The 14,752-nt window shown below is 43.3% G+C and overlaps 1 protein-coding gene across 1 annotated transcript in view; it reads right to left on the reverse strand.

Moving 5' to 3' along the window:
• LOC147662578 (extracellular calcium-sensing receptor-like) overlaps positions 1–14,752 on the reverse strand; it is a 71,857-nt gene that overhangs the window by 15,723 nt on the left and 41,382 nt on the right. Inside the window, exon 3 of the mRNA XM_086951070.1 lies at positions 1,493–2,323. Within this exon, the coding sequence (XP_086807196.1) occupies positions 1,493–2,323 (831 nt within the window). The remainder of the gene's footprint in view (positions 1–1,492; positions 2,324–14,752) is intronic.

Consider the following 14,752-nt stretch of genomic DNA (forward strand, 5'->3'; position numbering starts at 1 on the left):
AATCTCCATGCCTACAGTGGTCTTCTGTTTGTCATGCTTGTTGTCCATATCCCTAAATTGCTTGTGTCCTCACGTTTCTCCTCTGGGTACCCTCTTCATCCTTACTCTGTTTTCTTTTCCCTCTACCTCCCGCTCATATTTTTTATTTGACCAGGACATTTTGTCCAGTTTCAGCTGTGTGTCTGTATCCCATTTGTTTTTAATTTGCCTTTTTTGTTTCTGGTTCATCATCTCCATTACAGGTTCTATACCATTTCAGAATTATATCAGTTTTATTCACACTTGTATTTCCCTATGCATTTTTCTTGAAGGTGTCTTCTTTTTTTTTTTTTACTAAGTATGATTATTTTTTCCTCCCTCTTACCAGAGTATTGGTTCTAATATTGAAAAGTACATTACGTTTGCCATTATTGAATTGTTCTCTGAATATTACACTAGATGGATCTAGCAAAATAATTTTTTTGCTATATCTACAGGGCAGTGTAAATGCAATGGCAGGCCTAAGATATGGTTAAAGGGCACACTAGTAGCATATATTTACAGGCCATTTGTAAATGTGCTACCACTTTACTAGAGATCTAAAAGTAAATTAAATATGATATAGGGGATAAACCAATATTACCATGTTTAGGGGAGAGTGCACGAGCACTTTAGCACTAGTCAGCAGTGGTAAAGTGTGCACAGTTTTATTATCGGCAAACAAAAGGAAAATAAAATGGAAGAGGCAAAAGCTTGGCTGTCAGGTCTAAACAGGCCAATTATAGTTAAATTGGTACAGGGTATACCGCATATAGAGCAGTCCAATATGAATGCTAGACTTATACATCAGTTTTGTGATATTTAAGGCATTCTCCTTAAGTTCCAGTACCATAGATATGCCGATACCATCCATATCCTAATTAAATAATGCAAAATAATTTGAAGCGGACACCATGTTCTCTAGTCAGACCTCTGAGGTATTGTTTGAAATATTGAGAAGTGACTCCATATATTGATGAACTCTCTTTAAAAAAAAACCAGAGCTGTTAGAAAACACAAATATATGAAAACATATATTAGTAAAAGGTTCTAATGTTATAAGAAAGAAAGACTGATGCAGCAATTTACTGCTGTTACTTGGACGTAGCACATAACCATCGCAGATTAATTAAAAATTAAAAGGAGGGTTTGCTCTGCTTATTTATCCTGATATGTGAGAGTGAAAAGGGAGAGCTCAGCAGCTGATGTGTTTTGTAATAGGAACATACAGAGCATTGCATCATGGGTGAGATTTTAAATAGGAAGGGTAACAACTGCATGGATCTAACCCAAGATACAGTACAAAGAGACAAGTGGCCTTCTAGACTATACTTTACTTTATCGTTCAATAAAACATTTCAACATCCCCCAATGGCACACAGAAACTGTGGATCACCAGCTTAAAACAAAATCCATTCTGCATTATCAAGAGCCATTAACATATTATTAATTCAATTGAAGTAAAGGTGCTCACCTGCCATGGATGGAAATTGATGATGTTGGCACAGCGTTGACCTGGGAAGTGTCCTGTCCCGTTTTTGCAGGAATACATGTCATTTAAAGCATGTGCAATGACATAAACAGCAATATAGACATTGTACGCTATTCTCAATTGTTCTATATCATTGTAGCTAATATCAAGGCTGTCCAGATTTTCACTTCCTGTGCAGAGTTGAGTTTGATTTACCCACGGCATCAAGGCTTTTTTATGATCTAACCACCTGCAGTCAAAAGCATCTTCCCAGAACTGTTTGAGGAATACATCATCTGAAGTCCCTGAAGGATGGATCTGGTTTAAATGTTCTTGAAAGCCTGGCATTTCTCTACTGTGGATTGCAAACCCAACAGTGCCAGCGAGGATTCCAGAATATTTCTTGTGTGAAAGGAGAGTAGATGTTGACCATGCCTCACTGGCAATCCAGATAATCCTGCTCACATTTTGTCTCAATATCTCCTCCATTATAGGGATAAGATTTGCATCATTAGAAAAAACAACTATGGCTTTTGCAGTGGAACGTTTTATAACTTGAACTATATAATAAGCATTCTTGTTGGCTGCACTTGTAACGATTTTCTCAGAGAAAGCAACGCACACCTCAGTCTGTGCAAGCTCTGCCTGAGGTATTTGGATGCCTTGTTGCCCATAGTCATTGTCCAGAGCCAAAAGGCCAACCCAGGTCCACCCAAAATGTACCACGAGCTGGGCTAGACCATGGGATTGGAAGTCATCACTGGGTATAGTGCGGAAAAAAGAAGGAAACTGACTCCTGTCACTCAGAATTGTGCTTGTTGAAAAATAACTGATCTGCATTTTAGAAATGAACATAAATTAGTTTCCTGTTCCTGCAAATCAGTTTCTGTATATCTGTTGTAACAGAGTGAGCATCATTCAGTTTAATGAGGACAAACTTGATAGTGCTGTAGGTGATTGGCATGCTCACTTTATCATCACAGTAATTGACTGTTCCCATGGTCATGTGTAAAAAAAGGTCTACATTTAGGATTCTCAAGATGTAGTCTAGCATTCATTAGCAGAATACCTTACTGTTAGACTTGTCACCCTTGGGGTGGTCTTCCCCCAAATAAACCCCCCCTTACCTCCCCCAAGCTTACCTCCTTTTTTGGTGAAGGAATTCATTTGTGTGGGCCTTAAGACTCTATCCACTTTACTGCTGCTAACCAATGCTAAGATGTTACTGCTTCCTCCCCTAAACATGGTTTGATTGACTTGCACCTGATTGGCATATTTAATTTGCGTATTAGTGACTTTTAGGGTGGTATACCATAAACCCAGGGCCTGTAAATTAAATGCTACCAGTGGGCCTTCAGAACGTATTATGCCACCCACTGAAGCAGCACCTTAAAAAATGCCTTAGAAATTCCACTGCAGCTTGAATGCAGTTTTAAACTGCATGTATATTTTGCATTTAAACTCCCTTGCCAGCCCTACCACCCCCCCATTATTACATATAATGATTTCCAAAGATAGACCTTCAGTAGGCCATAGGGTAGGGTGCTGTATAATTAAAAAGTTGGACATATTTTTCAGTACTGTGAGGCCTACCCCTCTCATAGGATAACATTGGGGTTTCCTTATTTCTTTTAAATAAACTGAAACTCCTAATTGGGAGCAGGTGCTTATACCATATTTTCTATCTATAACATTGTAAAGATAAACCCTCTTTAATCATAAGGTGTGATTTTTCATTACTATTTTGAAAATTGCACTTTTAGAAAGTAAGCATTTTCCTGCCCTTAGCTTTTTGGTCACATGACTGAGTGAAGCTGAAAGGTAGACTTTTTGAATAACTCCCGGACAGTCCCACAATAGAAGGCTTAGGTGTAACTCAATGGGCCATCTGCTGTCAGGATGGGGGTGTAGTTGAGCACAGCCCCACTGCAACTGAATAGGGTTTGCACTGCCTTCACACAAAGGTCCCTAAATACCTCACAATATCACTGCAGCCAGATTGGAACCATGGCAGGGTAGTTAGGAAATTCCTGTCACTTCACTAAACATTTCTAAAAGCTTCTCCCATCTTCCAGAAGAAGGACACAAGGGTATAAAAATCTGCCCTTCAGACCCACTCTTCAGTTCACTACTGGACCTATGGAAGGACTTTTAGAAGACTTCCTGCTGCTACCACTGGCTGTACACTCTGAAAAACTGATCTTGTACCTGTAAGGGCTGCTTTCCTATCTGGAGCCTGCCTTAATAACTCAGAGAATAGTTCTGCTGTTGAGCCCTGCATTTTCACCTAAACCCAGGACTATTTGATTTACTTCAAGCGCTAACTTGCTGTCCTACTATTCAGAGCCGCAGAGATACAAAAAGCTCTCTCCATGTTGATCCCACACCTGGACCCAGCCTGAGTTAGTCATGAACCTCCAAGAGGTGTCCCACCAGTCGAGGACTCTTGGTTGTTATGCTGAAGGTGTCCAAATGGCCAAAACACAAAGCTGAGGTCCTAGTAAATTGTGGCCAAAACAGCATTGAAAACTGGTAGTAGACTAGGACCAACCACCTCAGGTGCATCGTCGGTCTGATTGACTTTGTGCCTTCTCGGCTATGTTCTTCTCAGCAGCAGCAAATAATTTTCATTGGTCCTTGCCAAACAAGTGTCCGACCTCATGGAAATGTTTTAGACACAGACATCTGCCTCCTCCTGCTAGAGATTTTGAATTCTATTTTAATGGCTAAGTCCAAACGTAAACATCTTTGGACCCAAGTCAGTTCGAAAATAATGCTTCCTCCTAAAACAACTCGGGCAGCCTTGCCCCACTGAACTTTAGCTTCTTATAATTTCTTTTGATTCTAAAGGTAAGTGCTTACTGGGCCCAATCCACTTATTGTATCTGAACCACGCTTCATCATAGTTCACATATTTTTCAACTATGAACCAGTCTTGCTTGACTACATGTTGCTGTTTTGATCTTAGACTTGTGTGTGTTTTGCCAAAAAACGTATGACTTTTTTACTGTTTGTGTGCTGAATAAATACTTTACTCATTTCCTCTAAGTTAAGCCTGACCTCCTTTGGTACTGAGATCCACAGGGTTAAGCAGAGGTAACATTATAGACTTTGTGAGGTTCACCTTGCAAGGGATTGCTTGACCAGGGCGCATACCCCTGTCAACCAACAACCCAATTTCTCACATTGGTGGCAGCTGTGGGATCAAAGCTTGTATTTGTGCAGTGTCAGTGATTTGTGTTACACAAAACATACAGTTAAATAATTTGACAACAGCATAACCCTTTTTTTTATTCTTCTGTAGTTTTCCATATTTTCTCCCTTTTCTAGATTTCAGTGCCCTAATTTTCTTGTAGCACCATGGAGATGTGCAACTTTCATGAACTCAGCAGGAGTGAGCTTCTGCAACTCTGCATGAGGGACTGAAAGAAGACAAGAGGGCTACCACACTGGGTGTGCAAGAAGCTCTCAAGTCTTTTGAGGAGGTGCAGAGATGGCAGTCTGCCTCAAAACAGAAATGATGGTGAGGACAATGAGGACAGAGCACAAACAGAAGATGAGGAGAAAGAGGAGCCAGCCCAGAGTCCTGAGCTGCCGGGTGAACCTACCACAACACCATCAGATGACCAGGATGCCTGAGATTGAGTAGGGAGCAGTGTGCCTACCAGGAGACTGACTCTAGAAGAGCTGGAGGAGAGGAGAGAGGAGAGGAGAGGAAACTCAAACTGGGGATGGCCAAAGCTAAGAATGGAAGAGAGGAGAATTGCCTATGAGCCCATTCTTGGGGAGCTGGACTAGCAAGTGGAGTCCACCAATAATATTGGCTGCACACTAACAGGGCCCACTGTAGAGGTGAGGGTCCACATACCCAAGGATCTGGTGCCTGGCTGTGTGGTCGGAGATGATATTGATGAATGGTTCTCAGTATATGAAGTAGCTCTGAGAGAACACAAAGTCCTAGCAGAGTACTAGGCAGATGGCTTGTGGAGGTACATTCCTGTGATGGCACGGGACATACTCCTAACACTTAAGGTAGAGGTCCTGACCAAGTATGCCCCTATGAAGACCATTTTTCTTTCCAAATTGTGGCTAACCCCTGAGGGACAGTTGCCAACCAGGCCTGGGTGGACTGCTTAGATTATAACAACAAGGCGCTAAAGGGCTGGATGAAGGGCAGAAAGGGAATGATGTTGCTGGGCTGTATAACCTGATTCTGAGGGAGCGCATGCTTGTTCCTGATTCACAGAGCTGCCCCAAAATCTGGTAGACAAGCTGACTGACCCCAGGAAACTTGCTGAGGAGGTGGACCTCCGGCGCAGCACCAAACTGTCCAAATGACATCTCCGGAGACCCCCAAAAGGGTGGTCAGGGTTCCCACCAGAAGAAAAAGGGGAGGGACAGAAACAAGAAAGTCCTATCTTAGTGATCACATGCAAGGGGTCGCTCTTCACCCTTTTAAGTCAGAAGCCAAGCCTTTACGGTGTGGGTTACCACAGGGATCGGCATTGAGCTCTTTACTCTTTTGCGTATATCTGGCTCCCCTCTTCCTGCTAATTGCCAAATGTGAAATAAAAGCTATTTTCTCTGCGTGTGACACCCAGCTGGTATTCTCCTTCAAGGACCTCTCAGTTAACACTTTCGCCAGATTTAAGGGATGCCCGAGGGACATTCCCAGCTGGATGAACAACAATACATGAAAGCTTAACGTGGAGAAAACTGAGGTCCTGTTTTTTTGCAAGGCAAGCCCCCCATTAGCTGGACTATGGTGGCAGAGGAAATTGGTCTCCCCCTGCCCCTCAACTAGGGCAAAAAACCTGGGTGAAAAATGGGAATCCTACTTGACGTTCTCATTGCATCCTCTTGCTTTGGTATACTGGGAAGCCTTATAAAATTTCTACACTTATTACCAGAGAGTTGCCGCAGATCCCTTGTTCATGCATCAGTGACATTGAGGTTGGACTATGCCAATAGTCTCTACCTGAGGCTGCCTGCATATCTCATTAAGAGTTTGCAGTTGGTGCAAAATGCGGCTGTGAGATTGATCAGAAGAGCACCTTTTAGACAACACATCTCTCTGCACATTAAACAGCTTCACTTGCTACCTGAAGCAAAACTGACAGAATTCAAGGCCCTGACAGTAGGGTTAAGGGCTCTGAGAGGCCTCTGTCCCAGCTGCATTGCCATACAAATCTACACGTATCAACCCAAACACTCTTCAAGATCGAACTCACAGAATCTGCTTTGCGTACCTTGATATGTGAAGGCACGCATGGGGGCAGATCTTTTACGGTAGTTACGACCAGATTATGAAACTCCCTTCTGGTTAAACTTCCCCTAATTCAATCTGAATTGGAGTTAAGGAAAGCGCTGAAGACTTGGCTATTCAGCCAGAGCTAGACTTCAGGCATTCTTTCCTGCTTGCCTACGTTAGCGCTGGTACACCTCTGTTTGACGTCGCTGTTGTGCTTTTATACATTTAATATTATTATCGTTATTATTATTATTATTATTATGAAAGAGTTCGCTCAATGCCCCCAAAACAGTTCTCATGAAAAAGGGGCCTAATCCCAATCTGGCCACCAGAAAAAGACTTCCTTGATAAGAACAATGACAAGTTTGTCCCCAAGTGCTATAAATGTTATGGGTATGGAAACACCAAGGGTGGTATCAAGTGCCCCAAGCAGGCACAGCTCCTCAGAGGTAGGCAGACCCTGGGGTTGCTTAGCATAGTACTTTTTGAGAAGATGATCCAAGATAGAGTGGGGGAGGTCAGGGAGGTTACCCTAAAGTCTCTGGGTGACAAGGAGATTGTGACCAAAGTACACATACCTTCCAGTACTTTCAAGTACAGGCAATAGGTCATCATCAATGGTCAGAGGGTTGAGGCTCCGAGGGACACAGACACCAGTATGACTACTGTCAGGTGTCATCTGGTGTCCTCGGAGCAAGTGATTCCAAATACGTTCCATAAGGTTTTAGTAGCAAACAAACAGGAGAGCCCCTACCCTGTGTCTCTGATTCCCTTTGATGTGGGGGTCTAAAGTATTTAAAGAGATACTGTCTTTTAGGGAATGATCTAGAGAACACTGCCTGGAAGTAAGTGGAGCTCAAGTCATATCTAAGAAGATTAGGGTTCTCTTAGAGGGACTGTGTACCTCCACAGGTCCATGGTTGCCCAGGAGAGGAGTCAAGTAGTTCTAGAGCCTGGATTGAAAAATTGCCCAGACAGCTGAGGAAGGAGGGAAGGGCAAGAGCCATGGAAAACCAGCCCCTGAATGTCTATAGCCCACAGGGGAGGACAATGCTAGGGATGTGAGGAATTCATTGAATTTTTCTCTGCGTAAATTTGCATGAAATTCTGCAGAGTTACGTGAAAACTTTACGTAATTACCTGGAGTTCCATCCATTGCAGTAGTAATTACAGTTATGGCAGTATCAAGGGGTGGTTACAATAGCTCCTCACTCTTTTCACTTGCATTTAGCTTGTGCATTATCAGTAGGCCTGGGCAGAGTTCGAGGAGTTCCAAAAACTCTGAGGCGCTACGCGGAGTCCCACAAGTGGTGGAGTGGGTTACGTTGTGCTGTTCACACTGATTTTCAGCACTGGGTGTTTGTCCCACGCTGTAAAATCAGTGAGACAGCACCATGTGCAGAATAAGAGAGTGCTGCTTTTTTCTGCTGCTCTTGTAGATGTTCTACTAGAGAAGCAGCATCCTCAACGCAAACTAAAGGTTTCTCAACGTGAACGGTAGCAACCATCTGCAACCACCAATATTGAGAAATCTCGCCAGGAGAGGGTCGGCAGTAAGAGGTTCGCGCTTGAGCTCACCAACTTAATGTTGGCGAAAGCAACTGAGAAAAAACTCCACTCTGCGGCGACCATGGAGTGGGAAAAATGCACCCACTCTGTTAGCAGAATATTACGCCAAGGCCTAGTTACTGGCTTAGTTAGTGTTTTCAATTGCTGCTGAAGTAGTCGCTTACACTCTAGAAAGCCCACCAGTTGGGCCTGTTATTGAATTGTTGCCGTTTCCTCAGGATATCCGTTCATTTGCTGTGGGAAGTACATTTTCAAAAATTCACAGTCAGACAAAATGAAATACGTTGAGCCATATGTATCAAAATCCTTGTTTGCAATTCTAAAATAGCAATTTTTTGCGAATCGCTATTTGAGAATCGCAAAATGCTATGTATGTAGGATTTGCAATACATTTTGCGAATACTTCATATTCCTTAATTGCAATTCGCAATTAAGGAAGACCTCACCATTCATTCCTATGGGCCCAGAGGCCCATAGGAATGAATGGGAAGACATTCTCAATTTGCAATTAGCAATTAGAGAATCGCAAATTGAGAATGCAATTTCAAGGGTGCAAGGGTGTCAAAAGTACAACCTGTTGCACCCCTGAAATAAGCATGGGTGCATATGTGGCGCACATACATGCCCTAAGGGCATGTATGTGCTTCACTTTGCACTTTGAAAAATGCAAAAAAGTGCATTTTTCAAAGAAATCGCAAATTACCACCAACTTGAAGTTGGTGGTAATTTGCGACTCCTTAAGACCAAATTGCACTATTTTGGTGCTTCTTACATTGCATTTAAGGAATCGCAAAATTTGTGATTCCTTAAATGCAAGCCCAAAATATGGAATCACAAATTTTGCGATTCCTTATTTTGCAAGCAGATTTGACTTCCTACATACCATTTAGCAAATTTCTGCGTTTGCGATTGCAATTTTGCTTGATACATATGGCCCAAAATTCTTTATCTGCCACAGATTTCTGCAGATGAACAGCTTTCTTATGAGGCTTAAATACAATTTAGTGAATGCCATCTTTCAGCCATCCAAAATTGAAAGTGATCAGGATAAATATTGCTTGTCCCACATGCAGGCCAAAGGGTTGCGCATTCAAGGTAAGCTCGACTGCTGTATTCAAATTTTTCTGTGCCAAATATTTACCAAGTTATCTCCAAATAAAATGTTATGGGATCCCTGTGTAACTAAATAAGTGTGCAACATTCAATCGTGGCAAATGAGGGTGCTTAGTGTGCATATCAAGGGGAAGTGTTAAGACTTGCTAATCTTCTCGCTAATTCTCAACTACGGTAAAATGAAGCCATAAAGCACATAGACTGCAATCGATGGAAACGTTACTTTACGGATATGTTGCTTTCATGGTGATTGGAAGCCTCCCCGTCAGTTTTCTGTATGGTGGATTAGGGTTGCCATTCCCACCTGAAAGTGAGCCAAGGTGAGGCTCTGGGTCAGAAGGCAAGTCATGCTCGATAATAACATAAGCCTACAAGCCTTTAAGGGATTAAGCAGAGGACAGTGCCAATTTCAGGCCATCAGACATCAATTCTTTCACCTTTTCTTACCTGCTGTAGCAAATGAGAAACAAATTAAATTTCATGCCACTACCTCCACAGAAACTATTTACATTTTTCATGGAAACTAAATTGTCCCCAGAGTAATGGACTTCTGATTCTATGAAAATATAGTGCAACATAAGTAACGGAAATACATGTGTGTCTCTCTGGATGTGCCATTCTCTTTGATGTCATTCATGATGGCCGATAAATGGAGCTCTGGCATAGCACAATGACAGATGCACATCGGTGTTCGGGGTGCATTTGCATTGTCCGCTGACTCTTCGCTTCCTGCTGTGCACCACCTTCCCCTTCTGGCACTGCAACACGGGTGCTCTCATATGTTATTCTTCCTGCTATACATGTCCAAGCATTTTTATACATTCATAAGGCTCAGATGGAATGTGAAGGAGGAGCAGAATATGTAGACAGCAGTCGCCCTGACTGGGCTGCCCGTGTCATAGATTCATGGACTTACATGAAAATAGTTATCAGTCAGAGAGATGAGCAGTCACTGCTGCTAAGAAACAGTGAATAAAATAGCCCAGACACAAGGAAGGAAATTACAAGTGCTAAGGGAATATTTAATAGGGTCTATCTGTTGTCGGGAGCACTGAAGATAACTTATTACTATGAGTGAGAAATAAAGAATTCTTACTCAGGAATAGAAATAGACACACTTCGCTCTCCTCAATACCAACTTGCATACTACCACCTCTTGCACAGTCGCACTCTGAAGTATATATAAAAAATATCTGTGTTTGGATGACACAATTGAAAGCTGCACCGAAGCCAGAAGTGATGTTTGTTTCCATGGTGACGAAGTCTGTTTGGGACACTTGGGGCCATTAGTCTGTCTCTTAATCATGAAGTTCATAGTATTAAGATATTTTCACTAGAGCTCATTCTGCAAGTGAAGCAGAGCGGCAAAAAGTATTAGTAGTTCTGCATTACAAGAGTAACTCGGAATTACTCAATTCCTCCACTTCCGCCAGCAGAAATAAAAACTTCACCAACCCATAGACATTGTATCGCTTGATGACCTACCTGAACTTGCTGGGTGGCAAGCAGAAGGACCCCCCCCCAAGGAGGAGTCCTGATAGGCAAAACACCCGAGGTCATGAGGCGGCAAGCTGCATCCCAGGCAGCTGGTGATACCTCTAGAGATCACCGGATATACTGGGAGAGGGACCTCCTGAAAAAAAGTCAGCCTAAAGCATCTGGCATTGAACAACATGTGTATTGGTAGTCCCTCAATTCTGTATGACTTCCTACTGGTGCTGGCACATTAGATAACCTGCCAGAACATCTAGGGCAGGAAAAGACTTTTCCTAGGCTTGTCTCCCACTTCTATTGGCCTCAGAAAAGGATCTTCTCACATGAATTCTGTTGGAGTTGCCTAACCTTGTAGGCCAGTGCGAAAACAGAGAAATAACTGAAACTTCAGTGAAACCATTAACCTGCCATTAGCACCCCCTTTGAAAGGGCAGGCATTGACATTGTAGGAACCTTGGACCCCAAAACAGCCTTAGGCAACTGGTTTACCCCAGTCTTGGTGGACCATGTCACTAGATACCCATAGGCCATAGCTATGAGGACTGTAACTAAACCTGCAAAGGCTAGGGCTTTTATGTTTTTTTCTCACCAGAATGGGTTTCCCTAAACAAGCAGTGTCTGACAGGGGTGTCAATTTCATGTCTGCATGCATGTAGTCAATGTGGAAGGAGTGTGGAGTAACTTACAAGTTCTCCGCTCACTACCATCCACATGCAATTAGACTTGTTGAAAGATATAACAAGACCCTAAAAGGAATGATTAAGGGCCTACCTGAGCACATGAGGCAGAAGAGGGACATCCTCCTACTATGCTTGCTCTTTGACGACAGGGAGGTGCCACAGAAGGGGGTTGAATTTAGACCCTTTGAACTTCTGTATGGACACCCTGTTAGAGATTTGGTAGCAAGCTCCCAAGAAACCCCTTCCCCACGATGTGGTTTCCTACATGCTAGTTCTTAGGAACCAGATGGCCAAGTACTGGAGTAAAGGCTTTGAGAACATGGGGCATATTATCAACAACTAGTGATATTTATCGCTAAATAAGTTTAGCAACATTTTTTTATAGCCGCGCATCACCGGATTTTATCGCAGAGATAACGTGCTATTAGCAACGTTTATCTCCAAAGCAATAACATTTCCGGCGATAGCGGCGAAATGCGTAAATATTGCTGGGAATCCAGAGATATTCAGGCATTATCATTAATAGGGACTTAGCCTGAATATCCACCTCCCATTGGATATACAGGCTAAGAACTGGTCTGAGCAGGAGTTAGTTTTCAGCGATATTCGCGCGTAGCCCAGAATTTATTTGTCGCTCGCCTGTGTTGATAATAGGCGATAGCGATGTTAGCGACTGCTTTCAGTCGCTAACAGGCTAACCACTTTGCATGTCGTTAGCGATAAATATCGCTGACATGCAAAGCGGGCCCCAAACCGCTCCCTATCACCTAAAAGCTGTCGCTAACTGATGTTAGCGACAGCTTGCTAATAGGGCAATTAAATCATCGCCGCTTTGCGGCCGAAAACGGCCGCAAAAGCGGCGATAATTTCTTTTCGCCTGCCTTTGTAATATGCCCCCATGAGACTACACAGGAAGTTTTGAAGCATTGATACAACAGATGGCTACCTCTTAGGAATATCAGCCTGGGCACAAACTGTGGGTAATAGAGCCTGTGGAGCCCAGGGCCGTCCATGACCCTTGGGGTTGGTCATATGAGATCATTCAGAGATGGAGGGCACCTACCTGGTGGACCTTAAGGCCACAAAACACCCCTTAAGGGTACTTCATATCAACTGCCTTAAACACACTGTGAGTGGTCTGGTGTCACCAACCTGCTGGCGACAGATGACGAGGAGGAGGAAGAGAGTGATCCTCTCCCTCACCTCCTGTCATCAAAAGAGAATTATGGATCAGTGGAGTGTGTCAATCTCTCCTCTACCCTGACCAAAGAACAGCAGAGGGACTATCACCAGTTATTGGGAGAATATCAAAGAGGAGGTTTCTTAAGTTGAAATTAGGGGTGATGAAACTCTCCAGTGGTCCCTTGTCCAGCCCAGTGGTGTGGGTACCAAATCTGCCCCATGGGTCATTGCCTCAAAACTCCAGTTCTGCATGGACTATAGGGGGCTCAACTAAGTCACCAAGACTGATGTTCATCCCCTCCCCAGAGCTGATGAGCTCATTGACAGATTAGAGGCGGCCGGGTTTCTGAGTATCTTTATTATAACTTCAGGGTACTGGCCAATTGCCCTAACTGAAGGGGTTAAATCCTTTTCCACTCCAGAGGGCCACTTACATTTGCACTTTGGGCAGCAAAAATCCCCTTTCCACTTTCTAAAGGCTGGCAAACCAGATCTTGGCTAGGAGGGAGGCCTTCAGTACTGATTATTTTGTTGGCATGGCTATCTCCATTAGCAGTTGGGAGGACCACCTCTTTCACCTGCAGGGAGTGCTTCAGGTCCTGCAACACATAGGCCTGACTATCAAGGTCAGTGAATTCCAGATAGGGCAGTAGTCTGTGTTGCACTTCAAACACCTTGTGGGTATGGGGTAAGGTGCAGCCCCTCCAGGCCAAAAGAGAAACTTTTCTTGCCCAGGAACCCCCCAAAAACTCAGATTAAAGTGAGGGCCTTTCTGGGCCTCACAGGATATTACATGAGGTTTTACAAGCTGTATGGCACCCTTGGTATCCCCTTGACTGAGCTGACTTCTAAGAAGCAGCCCGAGATGGTGATCTGAATGGAGGCCTGCCAGAAAGCCTTTGAGCCCCTCAAACAGGCAATGTGCACATCCCATGTGCTCAAGGTCATTTCTATGGAATTCATATACCAAATAGATAGGGTGTATTCCTGCTCTCTGCCTTGAGTAAACAGCTGCTTAGTGCCAACGCAAGCTCCTTGCACCATGATGCAAGGGTGCTTGTGCTATAGGCAGGATTGTGTTTGTGCAGGAAGAGACACTTCCTGCACAAAATATTCCTCATGCTTTTTCCTCATTCTATTTTTCCTACAGTAAGCAATACACATAGGAGGACAAAAAGAAGGAGAAACTAATGGTAAATCTGGGTATGTGCTTAAATCCATGGGAGGGTGCGTGGGAAACCCCAAGCTCCACCTTAGGAATGCTTCCCTGGGGCAGAGTAATGCAGAGCAGTGACTTGCACTGCCTTGTATCACTTCACATTTACCAACCGACATAGGGCCATGCAAGGTGGGCTTGCGTGGCTTGTTAAATGTCATTCTAGGATCTGCATTAGTTTTGTGTGCCTCTTTGCATGACGTAGGGACTGTACAACTTCATGCTAAATATGGCCCACAGTTTGCTAAACTGAAGTGTTGACAATAAGTTGTATTTATCTCTTAAGCTCTATGACAGCACACTGTTGAAAGTTCTAGAACCTACTTTCATAGAGATCTTTACCATTCATTAGGAATCATACATTTACTTTGGATCAAAAACCTGTAAGATGGGCAGTTATCGCATCATGTTTTCCAGAATAAAGATGTATGGATATTTTAAAACATTTGGCAGAATAGTTTAGTCTCCAAATCAGGTTATTCCGTATGCAAGGTAATATGTGCATCAGTCTTAGCTGAATCAACATTCTCTTTGTATTCCCACTGATTTCTTCAATAACTATCGTACCAAATTGACAGGTGGTGTGTCATGTTCCAGGGAAGTCCAACTTGATGTTGCACCTTTAATTTAGTGGTCAAATATCCCTCAGAACCTGCAGACCATATTTGTGCAGGAGGGCTGCATCTCAATTCACATATCGGTATTGGCAAGATCACCAAGATCACTGAAAATGCAACCTAAGCTCAACTCTAAAATCA

The sequence above is a fragment of the Lissotriton vulgaris genome, unplaced genomic scaffold (genome assembly GCF_964263255.1).
Source record: "Lissotriton vulgaris unplaced genomic scaffold, aLisVul1.2 SCAFFOLD_4485, whole genome shotgun sequence".
Lineage (NCBI taxonomy): Eukaryota > Metazoa > Chordata > Amphibia > Caudata > Salamandridae > Lissotriton > Lissotriton vulgaris.